At 38.7% G+C, this 12,848-nt stretch overlaps 1 protein-coding gene across 1 annotated transcript in view; it reads left to right on the plus strand.

Moving 5' to 3' along the window:
- Positions 1–12,848, plus strand: part of LOC122794480 (adenosine deaminase domain-containing protein 2-like) — a 1,461,320-nt gene that overhangs the window by 773,959 nt on the left and 674,513 nt on the right. The window contains exon 7 of the mRNA XM_044062915.1: positions 6,691–6,841. Within this exon, the coding sequence (XP_043918850.1) occupies positions 6,691–6,841 (151 nt within the window). The remainder of the gene's footprint in view (positions 1–6,690; positions 6,842–12,848) is intronic.

Raw genomic sequence — 12,848 nt, forward strand, 5'->3', positions numbered from 1 at the left:
ATAAATATATACTTAATAGCAGCAAACTCAATCTGAGGTGCTTTATTGGTCTGGGGCATTATGAGTAAGGGAATAGCTCAAAATGTGTATCCTAGAATCTGTAGAAGGGGGCCAAGTTGGATCCGATGGTCAGATACGAACCCATTCGCTGAAGAATGAACATGGACAACACAGATGAAATGTTATGGTCAAGTATATAACTTCTTTATAATGAGAGTAGCCATTGTGTCATATTTATCTTTGGAGGATTCTCTGTAGTGTTTATATCAAATCTTTCACTCACTCTCACGACCACTTTGTAGATGATCGGTCCTCTCTACCACGTGTAGCAAAAACACTTGAGTAAGTATCGCTAGAGATTTATAATTTTACATCCTTGTTTCTGTGGTTTGCAGGTGTGATAGTTTGAAGGTGATGAGAGCCAAAAATTGTGAACTGGCGCTATAGACACCGACATCTTGCTGTTTGTATGTGCATGCTGTGAGCTAGGGTGATTTTTCTGAGCTTGCTGCTTAGCCAATCCATTAAACTGTTTTTATTTTTGGGTGTTGAAGACACAGGGGATCATATCCTCTGTGTCCAAGATTTGCTCTTTCTTGCCATTTTTCATTTAAAAGCACAGGTGACTAGCTTGTCCATGGTTTAATTAAAATGAACTTTGCTGTTAACAGATGTTACCAAACTTGAAATTATGCTGTTTTATGTTAACCTACAGAAATGGGTTGCCAACTACAGCAACACTTTTTCACCATGCAGCTGTGTTTTAGCCAGCACGATAGCAGGACATGCAGAGCGTTATTTTATTTTCACTAGGCAGCTGATAATTGTCTTTTTGGCAAACATTGTGGGGTGTTATTCCATGGGGGGATGTTTATGTCCTCTAGTGCAGGTTTCAAGAATGTGTCCACAGATGGCTTATTTGTCACTACCATTTGGTTGTCATTTCATGATATTATTTAGCAGTACAGTGCAAAGTTTCACCTAGGAAGCAGATTATTCTTTAAGAGGGCCATTGTTCAAGTCATTCTGTGGTAAAGCCTTCTTCTTGTCTTCAAAGAATCTCAAGGACTGCAGAAGGTGTATGTTAACTCTGTTGAACCCATCAGTGAATACTATAAATATGTGATTACTTCCCTTTACTTGCTGTTTTTTTTTCCAAGAGGGCTTTACGCAGCTGCTTTCTTTCATTTTTTTTTTTGGGGGGGGGGGGGCAGTTCCACCAAGTGCATTGTGGAACTATTGTCATTTGTGCTCTATTGTGCAAGCTGGTGGGGCACTTCCAGGGTTTTTCCCTTTCTTGTACTGTAGCGAGACTGTAGAGTTGTATATAATTTAGTGGTGAGGCGGGTGCAGGGCATTGCCACTTCCTGCTGAAGATGTTTGTTCTGTTTTTGAATTTTTCTGGTTTAGATGAAATGAGTTTAGTTAAGTGGTGTTTGATAACTTATGTTTTAGATGAAAAGACAGGCACCCATTTGTGTACATATATATATATATATATATATATATATATATATATATATATATATATAGGTCTACTTTGTTTCATTGAAAGCTCATTTCAATTCACCCTGACCAAATCGCTGAAAGCTCAATTTACTGAAAACTCATTTCACTGAAGTGAAGTACTGGCACTGTGTAGAGTACTGTAAGGCAAGTAAAAGGCATGCCTTTTTCCCTACTGTAGTGCGATCCAGGAGTTAGTATATATAGTTGGGGAGTGCGGGGGCACATCCCCCCCATATTAGGGGGTGTGGTGGCATAGCCCCCCACTTGGTTTGGGTATATATTGTCTTCTGGTAAGAGTTAGTCATTGGTATTGTAAGTATGCATCTCTATGGTTTAAAATGTATTGTTTTGAAGGTTTCGGTAAAATATAATATAAAACCAAACTAGGTGGGGGGGGACTTACCACCCCACACCCCCCAATGAAGGGAGGCTGTGCCTCCCACCCCTCCCCTAACTATATATACTAACTCCAGGATCGCACTACAGTGGGGGAAAAGGGCATACTTGCCTTATACTACTCTACACAGTTACAGTACTTCACCTTAGTGAAATGAGATTCAGTGAAATGAGTTTTCAGTAATTTGAGGTTTCAGCGATTTGGTCAGGGTGAATTCAAATTCAGAGAAATGAGCTTTCAATGAAACAAAGTAGACCCGTATGTATATATATATATGTATGTGTGTGTGTGTGTGTGTGTGTGTGTGTGTGTGTGTGTGTGTATATATACACACACACACACACACACACACACTGGATATAAAAAGTTTACACACCCCTGTTAAAATGCCAGGTTTTTGTAATATAAAAAAATGAGACCACAATAAATAATTTCAAAGCTTTTCCCACCTTTAATGTGACCTATAACCTGTACAATTCAATTGCAAAATAAATCTGTTAGGGGAAAAATATAAAAAAAAAAATTAAAAAACGTACAATACACAGGTTGCATAAGTGTGCACACCCTTAAACTAATACTTTGTTTCACACCTTTAAACTAATACTTTGTTGAAGCACCTTTTGATTTAATTACAGCACTCAGTCTTCTTGGGTACATACCTGCCATCAATTAAAGAGACTCTGATTAACCTCAAATAAAGTTCAACTGTCTTAGTAGGATGGCACAGTGGTGCAGCGGTAGCGTTGTTACCTCACAGCAAGAAGTTCTCCGGTTCAATTATCTGCTTGAGTGCCTTCTGTGTGGAGTCTGCATGTCTTCCTTGTGTTCGTGTGGGTTTCCTCCGGGTGCTCTGGTTTCCTCCCACGTTTCAAAGACATGCGTCTGGAGCATTTCTTCCTAGGCATCCGCTGAAAATTGGTTTTGTTCCAAGTTGGACTTTCCCGGTTAACAAATGTTAAATAAATAAATAAATAGTAGGATTTTCCTGACATTTACTCAGTTGCCTGCTACAGCAAAAGTCTTGGTTCCCAGAGAGCTTACAAAGCATCAAAAGGATCTCATTGTTGAAAGGTATCAGTCAGGAGAAGGGTACAAAAACATTTCCACAGCATTGGATATACCATGGAACACAGTGAAGACAGTCTCCAAAAAGTGGAGAAAATAAGGGACAACAATGACGTTGCAAAGAACTGGACGTCCCTCCAAAATTGATAAAAATACAAGACAAAAACTGGTCAGGGTGGCTGCCAAGAGACCTACAGCAACACTGAAGGAGCTGCAGGAATTTCTGGCAAGTGCCGGTTTTGTACTACATGTGGCAAGTCTCCCGTATTCTCCATATGTCTGGACTATGGGGTAGGGTTGCAAGACAGAAGCCTTTTCTTACACAGAAAAACATCCAGGCCCAGCTAAAATTTGCAAAGCAATACATCAAATCTCCCAAAGCATGTGGGAAAATGTGTTCTGATCTGATGAGACCAAGGTTGAACTTTTTGGCCACAATTGCAAAAGGTATGTTTGGCGCAAAAACAACACTTTGCATCACCAAAAGAACACCATCCCGTGGAGAAATATGGTGGTGGCAGTATCATGCCTTGGGGTTTCTTCTCTTCAGCTGGAACTGGGGCTTTAGTCAAGGTGGAGGGAATTATGAACAGTTCCAAATACCAGTCACTTTTGGCCCAAAACCTTCAGGCGTCTGCTAGAAAGCTGAAGATGAAGAGGAATTTCACCTTTCAACACAACAATGACCCCAAGCATACATCCAAATCAATAAAAGAATGGCTTCACCAGAAGAAAATGAAAGTTTTGGAATGGCCGGCCAGAGCCCAGACCTAAATCCAATAGAAAATCTGTGGAGTGACCTGAAGAGGGCTGTGCTCAAGAGATGTCCTCACAATCTGCACTTTTGCAAGGAAGAGTGGGCAAATATTGCCAAGTCAAGATGTGCCATGCTGATAGTCTCCTACCCAAGAAGACTGAATGCTGTAATTAAACCAAAAGATGCTTCAACAAAGAATTAGTTTAAGGGTATGCACACACAACAAAGTATTAGTTTAAGGTTGTGCACACTTATGCAACCAGCGTATTGTACATTTTTTATTTTTTATATTTTTCCCTTAACATATTTGTTTTTCAATTGAATTGTACAGGTTATAGGTCACATTAAAGTTGGTAAAAGTTTTGAAATAGTTTATTGTGGTCTCATTTTTTATATCATAAAAAGGGCATTTTAACAGGGGTTTGTTAACTTTTATATCCACTGTACATGTGTTTGTGTGTGTTTTATATATATATCTATATGTGTGTGTGTGTATATATATATATATATATATATATATATATATATATATATATATATATATATACACATCTATATATGTGTATATGTACATGTGTGTGTGTGTGTGTGTATATATATATATATATATATATATATATATATATACACACACACACACACACACACACACACACACACACACACACACACACATCTCTCTCTCTCTATATATATATAGATACATATAAATACATATATATATATATACACACACACACACACGCACATCATATATATGTGTGTGTATGTGTGCGTATACATATATATGTGTGTGTGTGTGTGTGTATGTATATATATATATATATATATATATATATATATATATATATATATATATATATATATATATATATATATATATAGGTGTCCTGTTTGTCAAAAACGCACTTTATCGACAAATAGAAGGTTAAACCCAGTTAAGCGGAAGTGCACTTTCGTGAAAGACTGTTCACCGAAGGACATTACAGTGGGGATAAGGAAATATATCCTTTTCACCACTGTAGTGCAATCTCAGAGTTAGTATATTTAAGTAGGGGGTGTGAGAGGCTGCAGGGGGGCTTGCCCCCTCTGCAAAACAGTGTTTACAGTAGTTTTTTATTTTTTTTTCCAATTCGGTGAATCTGCTTTTGCGAAAGTGCACTTTCGTGGAAATGGGGTTTTACTTTTCTTTTTCGAGATTGTGAAATTTCGATAAAGAATATATATATATATATATATATATATATATATATATATATATATATATGTATGTATGTATTTGTGTGTGTGTGTATGGATTCCTATTGCGTTATCGAAGTTTTGAAACTTTGAACACGACACTATCGAACTTGTCTGTTCGAAGTTTCAAAGCTTCGAACACGGCAAAAAAAAAAAAAAGATGCAACAGTAAACTAACTGTTGCGAGCAGGGCCCCCTGCACCCCCATGTGGGTGGCTGCACCCTCTACACCCCCCGCTCTTTAAATATACCAACTCTGATATCGCACTACAGTGCAGTAAAGGGAAATATTCCCTTTCCACACTACAGTGCGGTCTCGGAGTTGGTATATTTAAAGAGCGATGGGGGGGTGTAGGGGAGCTTGTCCCCTTGCTTGCAACAGTTAGTTTACTGTTGCATCTTTTCTTTTCTTTTTTTCCTGTATTCGAACTTCAGCAAGTTCGACTATATGGTTTCGACCATATAGGGTTCGAACTTGTTGAAGTTCGATAACGTAATAGGAACCCTATATACATATCTATATATATATATATATATATATATATATATATATACATATATATATCTATCTAAATATTTAAGTGCTACAGAATCGTGAAAGCCCAAAATCCTGAAAGTTCAAAATACTGAAAACACACAGGATTCTAAATTCCAGCACAAGTACTACAGAAACGTATTACCCTTCAACTATATGCAGGGGGGAAAGCCCCCCTGCACCCCCATGTGGGGGGACTGTGCCCCTCACACCCCCTGCTACTTGTATTTATCAATTCCGAGATTGTACTTCACTACACTAAGTACAGTACTTGTGCTGAAATATAGTAAGTGTTGGTATCCTGTGTGTTTTCAGGATTTTGAGTTTTCAGTATTTTGGGCTTTCAGGATTCTGTAGCGCTCCTGTGTGTCTGTGTGTGTGTCTGTGTGTATATATATATATATATATATATATATATATATATATATATATATATATATATATAGGTTTACTATCATATACCAGAAATGTACTCGTTCGACTGTTCACATGGTTGACCAAGAGTGTGCGAAATTTACAATGTTGAACACTGGAATTGCTGAAATACATGTCGACTGCTACCTAGGGACGCGTTTTAACATGGGTGGAGATAGGGGCAGATGTGTATTTCGGCAATATCAGTGTTAGACATTGCCTACGGTTGACATTCCGACTTTCAAACGAAGTGGCGTCGATCGACTTCACTTCGAATAAATGATAGTAAACCATATATGTGTGTGTATGTGTGTGTGTGTGTATATATATATATATATATATATATATATATATATATATATATACATATATATATATATATATATATACACATACATACACACGTGTGTATATGTATGTGTGTGTGTATATATGTATGTATATATATATATATATATATATATATATATATATATATATATATATATATAAATATATATATAGATATATATACACACGCACACACACACACATACACATGTATATATATATGTGTGTATGTCATTATTTATATGTTATGCCTCTTATCATGGTTTGGATTTGGTTGATACCTCGTAGTCTGCTTCCTTGGAAACCCAATAATGGTGCATTTTTTATTTGCTTTGGAAATTTTGTTAATTGAAGGATCATGCCATTATTACTACTGTTAGTAACCTTCAAAATTTTCTAATGTGGAAACAAAACATTTGAATTTCTATTTATTTATTTTTTAAGAGTATACCTGTTGCTATGGTACCAAAACTGAGCGATATGAGGTGGTGGCGCTTGGAACTGGTGAGACCTCTTATTCTGGATATGTGGTGTTTAATGGACGGGTGATCCATGATTCTAATGCAGTGGTTGGGGCCAGACGAAGCTTGCTTAGGTAATTTTTCAGTTCCTGAATATTCATAAATGTTAACATTAAATAGTTCAGAAAAAAACAATTGCTGCTGGTGCCAAAAAAAGTCTTGTCAGGGCTTTTGTTCAGTTTCTTTTTATTTTTATTGATTTGTAGCTGGTAAGGAAAATGCCACAAAAGTGCAAGGAGAATATTGAATGTATGGATATTTTAACATACCCAGTCAAGCCAAGCAACTTATTTTTGAGAAGTGGGAGGAAGATGGAGTACCTTTATAATAGTCATATACAGAGCGGAAACATGCTGTATTCCACACAGGCCAGGACAGGAAGGTCATGCTTGAATCACTGATACATATAAAACATGCTGACAGGAAAAATATGTTGCTGCATTTACACCATGATAAGGTGGTATATTCTTGTCTCATCTCTTTTCTTTATAGTATGTTTATGGTAACTTCAGGGAGATGTTTTCTTTTCATTTATCTTTTTCCATTTATAATCACACGAATTGTTCACTTTACTGGAAATAACATTTTGTTAGTAGATCTGTGCAAAAGGAGGATGAACTCAGCACCTATAATCTTTTCTCATAGCTATTCATACCAGAACCATGTTAGCTGATGATTTTGCCTTTTATAGTGCACTTGTCTTCATACATCAGCCTGTGGTTATCTCACTGATATTTTTTTCTTTGGCCTCCATAGGGATTCCATTTTTAAGGATGTCTGATTCCCAGTGTATTCTCACATTTAAGTGCATGTCCTTAAAATGTGGTACGTTATATTTCAGATTCCATTTATTTAAACACATTGCAACCTGCAAAGTATTCCACTGGAGACAGACTCCTCTTTGTAGGACCACCACATAGGTTCCAGAGTCATCGGTGCACAGGTTGATGGTACTCTTCATTTCACCTGTGCTGTTATATCTGATGTGCTGACAGACTTGCAAACTTGGGACATCTACATTACTGAACTTTGTAGAAGCTCACATAACTTAGTCCTGTCATTGATGGATCCTGTAGTTGTCTTTAGTTTATCCAGTTTACCAGTAAGCAGTCTTCAACTTTTTCCTGTGATTGACATGCATAAGGATGTACTTCTTATACACTAGCCAGCCAAATTTACCAGTCATGTGCTAGCATGAACTGTGGCACAGCCCTGGTTTTGGAGCTGTTGGTTGTCATGTGACTTACACCCAAGTTCTCTCCTGAGGGCTCACTTCAGGAAGCCTTCGTTTTGCAGATAGACTTTTTAGCCTCTCAAAAGTCCCTGGCTTCCTCCAGCTGTTCATTTGATAATGCCTCCTTTAGCAAGATCCTATAATGGTTTCATGCACCTAGGCAGCAAGATATTTCCCTCTTCTATACCTGAGTGGAGACACATGGCTGAAGTGACAGTGAGCTGCAGAGAAATATGTCTGTTGCAGAATCTTTGTGCGCAAATATAAGGATGTGGTCCATGCCCACAACTTCAGTAACTGAATGCACATGGAGAAAATAATGTCCATGGCACCCAATGCAACATGAGACGGCAGGCAGTATGGCAGGCATCAGCAACAGGCTAGCCAGTGGGCATGCCAGTGGCAGTAAAAATGCAGTTCACAGTGGGCATTGCCTTTATAATGGTGTATGTGGACCAAAACAATTTGTAGGGAGCATTGCCTAAAATGCATACTGGATCATAAATGTGACTACAGTAGCATGCATAATTTCTTCCATGCTGTAGCACTTTTCTGCATGTTGTAGTTACATAAGTATGTACTGTGCACTGAGTACAACACTCATTACTTCTTCTTCCCCGTGTACTTTGTTATTAAAGGTGTGGGCATGGAAGCGTGTGCTTCTCTTTGCCCACATGGAATTCAGAACATCCATATTTCTCTGCAGCTGAATGTTACTTCAGCCATGTTTCGCCAAACAAATGTACCACAGGGAAGTGTGTTGCTGCCTAGGTCCCTGAACCCCATATAACACACTGAGGTGTGCTTGGCCATTACTTCAGGCTGTTTTAACGTGACATTGTTAAGCTTTCTTAGCATCCCATCCCTGTTTCCAGCCGTTGTGGATGCTATCAGAATTCTTAGGGCAGGATTAGTGTGCTGTTGCAGCCTCCAGGAAGGAGAAGGTAAAGTGGCTTGTATTATCACCGGGCAGATTGGAGTGATATTTTATCAGAGCACTCCATGGCTGTTTTCTTCAAATATTTTAAAGGTGTCCACCGTCCCCTAAGACCACTGCTCATACTTCCTGCCAGGTGACTGGGTCTGGCAAGAACATGTAGTCCTCTGCTACATTGCTGCTCAGGATCCCTCTCTGCATCTTAGCTCTCTACATGTGTGTCTAGTGTTTTAGTCACCCTTGTTGAAGTGGTACTGGGAGCACATGAAGTACTCCATTTGTTTGGAGTCAGAAGGTTGTTCCCCATACACAAAGTCTGTGTTTGCTTTGCAGATAGTTTTCAGGTGGATTACCGACTGCATTTTTATACTGCTGTCAGTCAGCTGTGTACTCCTTTGTAAGTGTTTTGGTCATAGTCTGGTCCTGTCTTGTGGAGGAATGACTTCCTCCAGTACTTGCCTCAAGATTGTCTCCATTGTAGGGCAATAGAAGCATTTCTATTCCCTGATAAAGCTGTAAGGTTGATTAGGCTACTGTATGAGGGTTTGAAGGAGAAAATTAAAGTTTGTGGGTTACTCTCTGGCAAAAATGGGAATCATTGGGACAATACATGCAGAATAATGGTTTGGAGGAGGAATGAGATGAAGGCGGGATTTGAATGAGCTATGTAATGTCTGACTGACAGTGACTGGATAGATTAGATGTATAATGTTTGCTACTACAAATTTGTCAATATAGTTTGTTTTCATTTATATAAATGTATGATTATCTGTTTTAACTGATAATTTAATAAAGATATTTCATGTTAAAAAAGGGGGGGGGTTGTTTCCTTTGGGGGCATTTCTGCAGCAGCAGCCTTTTAGTCCTTGATGCACACATTACCTAGCACTAGTATCTCAAACCTGGTTCAAGGCCACATTTGGGAATATAGGACTAACCAAACTGAGTTTTAATGTTTTGCATTCTTATGTCTCTGCTCACCTTGGTGGAGCTGCTTAGAGTTAAACCCTATGTAGGTTCCATCATAGAGGATTCTTGTAACCTGTATGCTCCTATCTTATCTATTTATTTACATGACCTTCTTTGATCGATCTGCAGTGCCCTTCTATCCCTCCTCTCCTCCCTCTTTTGTAGATTTGTGGTCTTTTTGATGTCATTTGTTATACATGGGGCAAGTATACTTTTCTGTGTTTCTTGCATAGTGACATATTGTTTGATCTGTGTCTTTTTTTTTTTTTTTTTTTATTTCAAAGAATGTGCTTGATGGTGGCAAGAGGATGAACTGTTGGACTGGGGAAAGGGCATGCTTAAATAGCTTGTGCATTTTGTGATGATGTGTCAGCTCCAGCACGCATACATTCTCAGATGCAGAATTTTATTTATAAATGTAGAACTCATGTTGATAGAGAAGAATTATCCAACACTTGACCCATCACAAACTGTCATCTAATAGATCAGCTGGCACTGTAAGACTTTGTATTATTTTACTCAAAAACAGTCCCCTTATTGCCCTTAAGCTTTGCAATAGTCTTAATATTCTGCACCCCCTTCATCCCTACTTGCCTCCTTACCCTTTCATCACCTTTCCAGTACCCTCTTGAATGTGTCTTTGGATATGTTTGCTACAGTATAATCCAGTAATCCGGTTCATGAGTGTGCAACCATTTCTGTGAAGAAGCAGTTGTGTATGTCCAGGTAGTGATTAGCCCCCATAACCTGCTGCCTTGGCCTCTCCTCCCTCTATGCATTTCATGTTCAAGATGACCCCTTCATATTTCCGTGGCACAATCTTGTGCATGAGTGCCAACCGTCCTTCTCTGTTTTGATTTCTGTTAAGAAGAGATCTGTTTCCTCTAGTCTCTGGTTTTATATATGTTTTCCGTCCATTGCATCTTTCTGGTGGTTTTCCTCTGGATGCCTTCCTGTATCCTGATATATTTTGTCTTGTATGTTCTTCAGAATTTGCATTGTATTCAGTGTTTGTCCTAACCATGGCTCTGCAGAGTGGATTTATTACCTTTTTTGCTTCTGGAGTTTTTTCCATTGTCGATGCACCCTAATATTGTGTTTTCTGCTGCTAATGCACCCTCGCTCTGTTCCTGGTTATTAACTTCAGGTATAATCAACACACACAAGATTTCTTTTCCTGAATGTTTGCCAATCCCCTAACCTTTAAAGAAAACTATACATGTGGTTGTTGTGACACTGGTGTGGTATTCTGCATTTATGTACACTATTCCACAGCTACCACCTTTGTCCTCACTTTGTCAGCTTTTGTAAATCTTTCATCAGGCTCTTTTTACTGCCTGTACTACTACGCCTAAGCTTACCCTTGTATTGTCAGTGAAGAGACCGATTCTGTTCTGTCTAAGACATCAGGCAAACAGAGAATACTTGGACCCATTCCTTACTCTTGACATTGTATCTCTCACCACATCCGTCTGTTTCTTTCCATTCAGCTGTGCATCAGTCAATTTTCTTAGTGTTAGTCATATATCTGCCCCGCCAGTTTTCCTGTCGGCCACGTATGCGGGACCAAATCAAAGGCCTTTCTAAAGTCCAGGCAGACTACACTTAACCTGTATTCTTCTGCCAGATTCACTTGTAACCCCGCTATAAAACTGGAAAACTGGATGGTCTTTGCTTGAGAGCTCCTTTTGTTTATGTGAATCCATGCCGGTTGCTATCTTTGAGATGGCTGTCTTCTAGGAACAGTATCAGCCCTCCATGACTTTCCTCGTCACTGCTGTTAATTTGGTAGGCATAGTTCCTTGGAATTTTTTCTGTTTCTTCTTGCTTCATTACATGATGTCCCTCACTCCTAAGACCCTTTTTAATTGGTAAGTGCTCTGTTAAAGATCTATGTTAGGCATTTGGACTCCACACTGGAAACATACCGAGGATTTTGGGAGGTATCTCACTGAGTCCTTGTACTACCAAAAGGAAGCTAGTTCCCTCTCCACCTTCTCTGTGTCTATGCTTATGTGTTACTGCTTTCCACTACTGTGTCCTATCACCCACGAAGATGACGCCCTCCTTTTTTTTCATAGGCAGTTACCAGGCATGCAGTCAAGGAGACTGTTGAAGAACCTAGCCCAATTTCCAAAATGACTCAAAGAATAGTCTGGTTGAGTGACTTGCTCAGGATCATACAGTAAGCTAATGGAGGCTGGGGGAGTCGACCCCTGTACCGCTTCCACTAGAAGCAGCTCATTAACAGCTCAAAGCCTTAATCTTCTGTGCTGGATGCAAGACTTTATTTTTTTCCTTTGTAAAGGATGAAGTAAAATGCTTTCTCACTACCTCTGCTTTTTTCCCATATTCTGTAATCTTCCTCCCTCTGCTTAGCCTTAGTAGAGCTCTCTCTCCATGCTTCTTTTGTGATGTACATCTTTAAAATTTTTCTCTTTCTTTATGCCTTTTGTCATCTGTTTTTCAGCTTGTACCTTTTGCTGTCGTCAGAATTTTTGTTGATTTTCACCTAGCCTCATTTTACTGTCCTTTGTCCTTTACCTGTTATAGTTGGTCTTTTGCCCGCATAGTTAATCCCACAGTTTTTTGTAACTGCAATGCTGTTTTCCTCTGTCTTTTCCTCACAAGTTTGTCAGTAGACCCCGATACTCCAATTCTTTCAGTTTTCTTCCTAGTTTTGACTCATCATTAAATGTCTTAGAATCAAAGAAGCGATGCAAGGAAAAATATATTCTGCCCGACTCAGAGAAGTCCAGCAACAATTTCTGGCAGAAGACCGATCATGCAAAAGTGTAATTTATTTGGACAGAAACCAATGTAAAAATAGACCTTAATTATCCTGGAAATGTTTTGCCAACTGACACTGAGGAAAGGTGTGAGTGTTCAGAAAATGAGAACGCTACTAGTAATGCTACAGTTTAATCCAAGTTAGAGGGAT

Source organism: Protopterus annectens, chromosome 1.part0, assembly GCF_019279795.1.
Source record: "Protopterus annectens isolate FY-2018-M chromosome 1.part0, PAN1.0, whole genome shotgun sequence".
Classification (NCBI taxonomy): Eukaryota; Metazoa; Chordata; order Ceratodontiformes; family Protopteridae; genus Protopterus; species Protopterus annectens.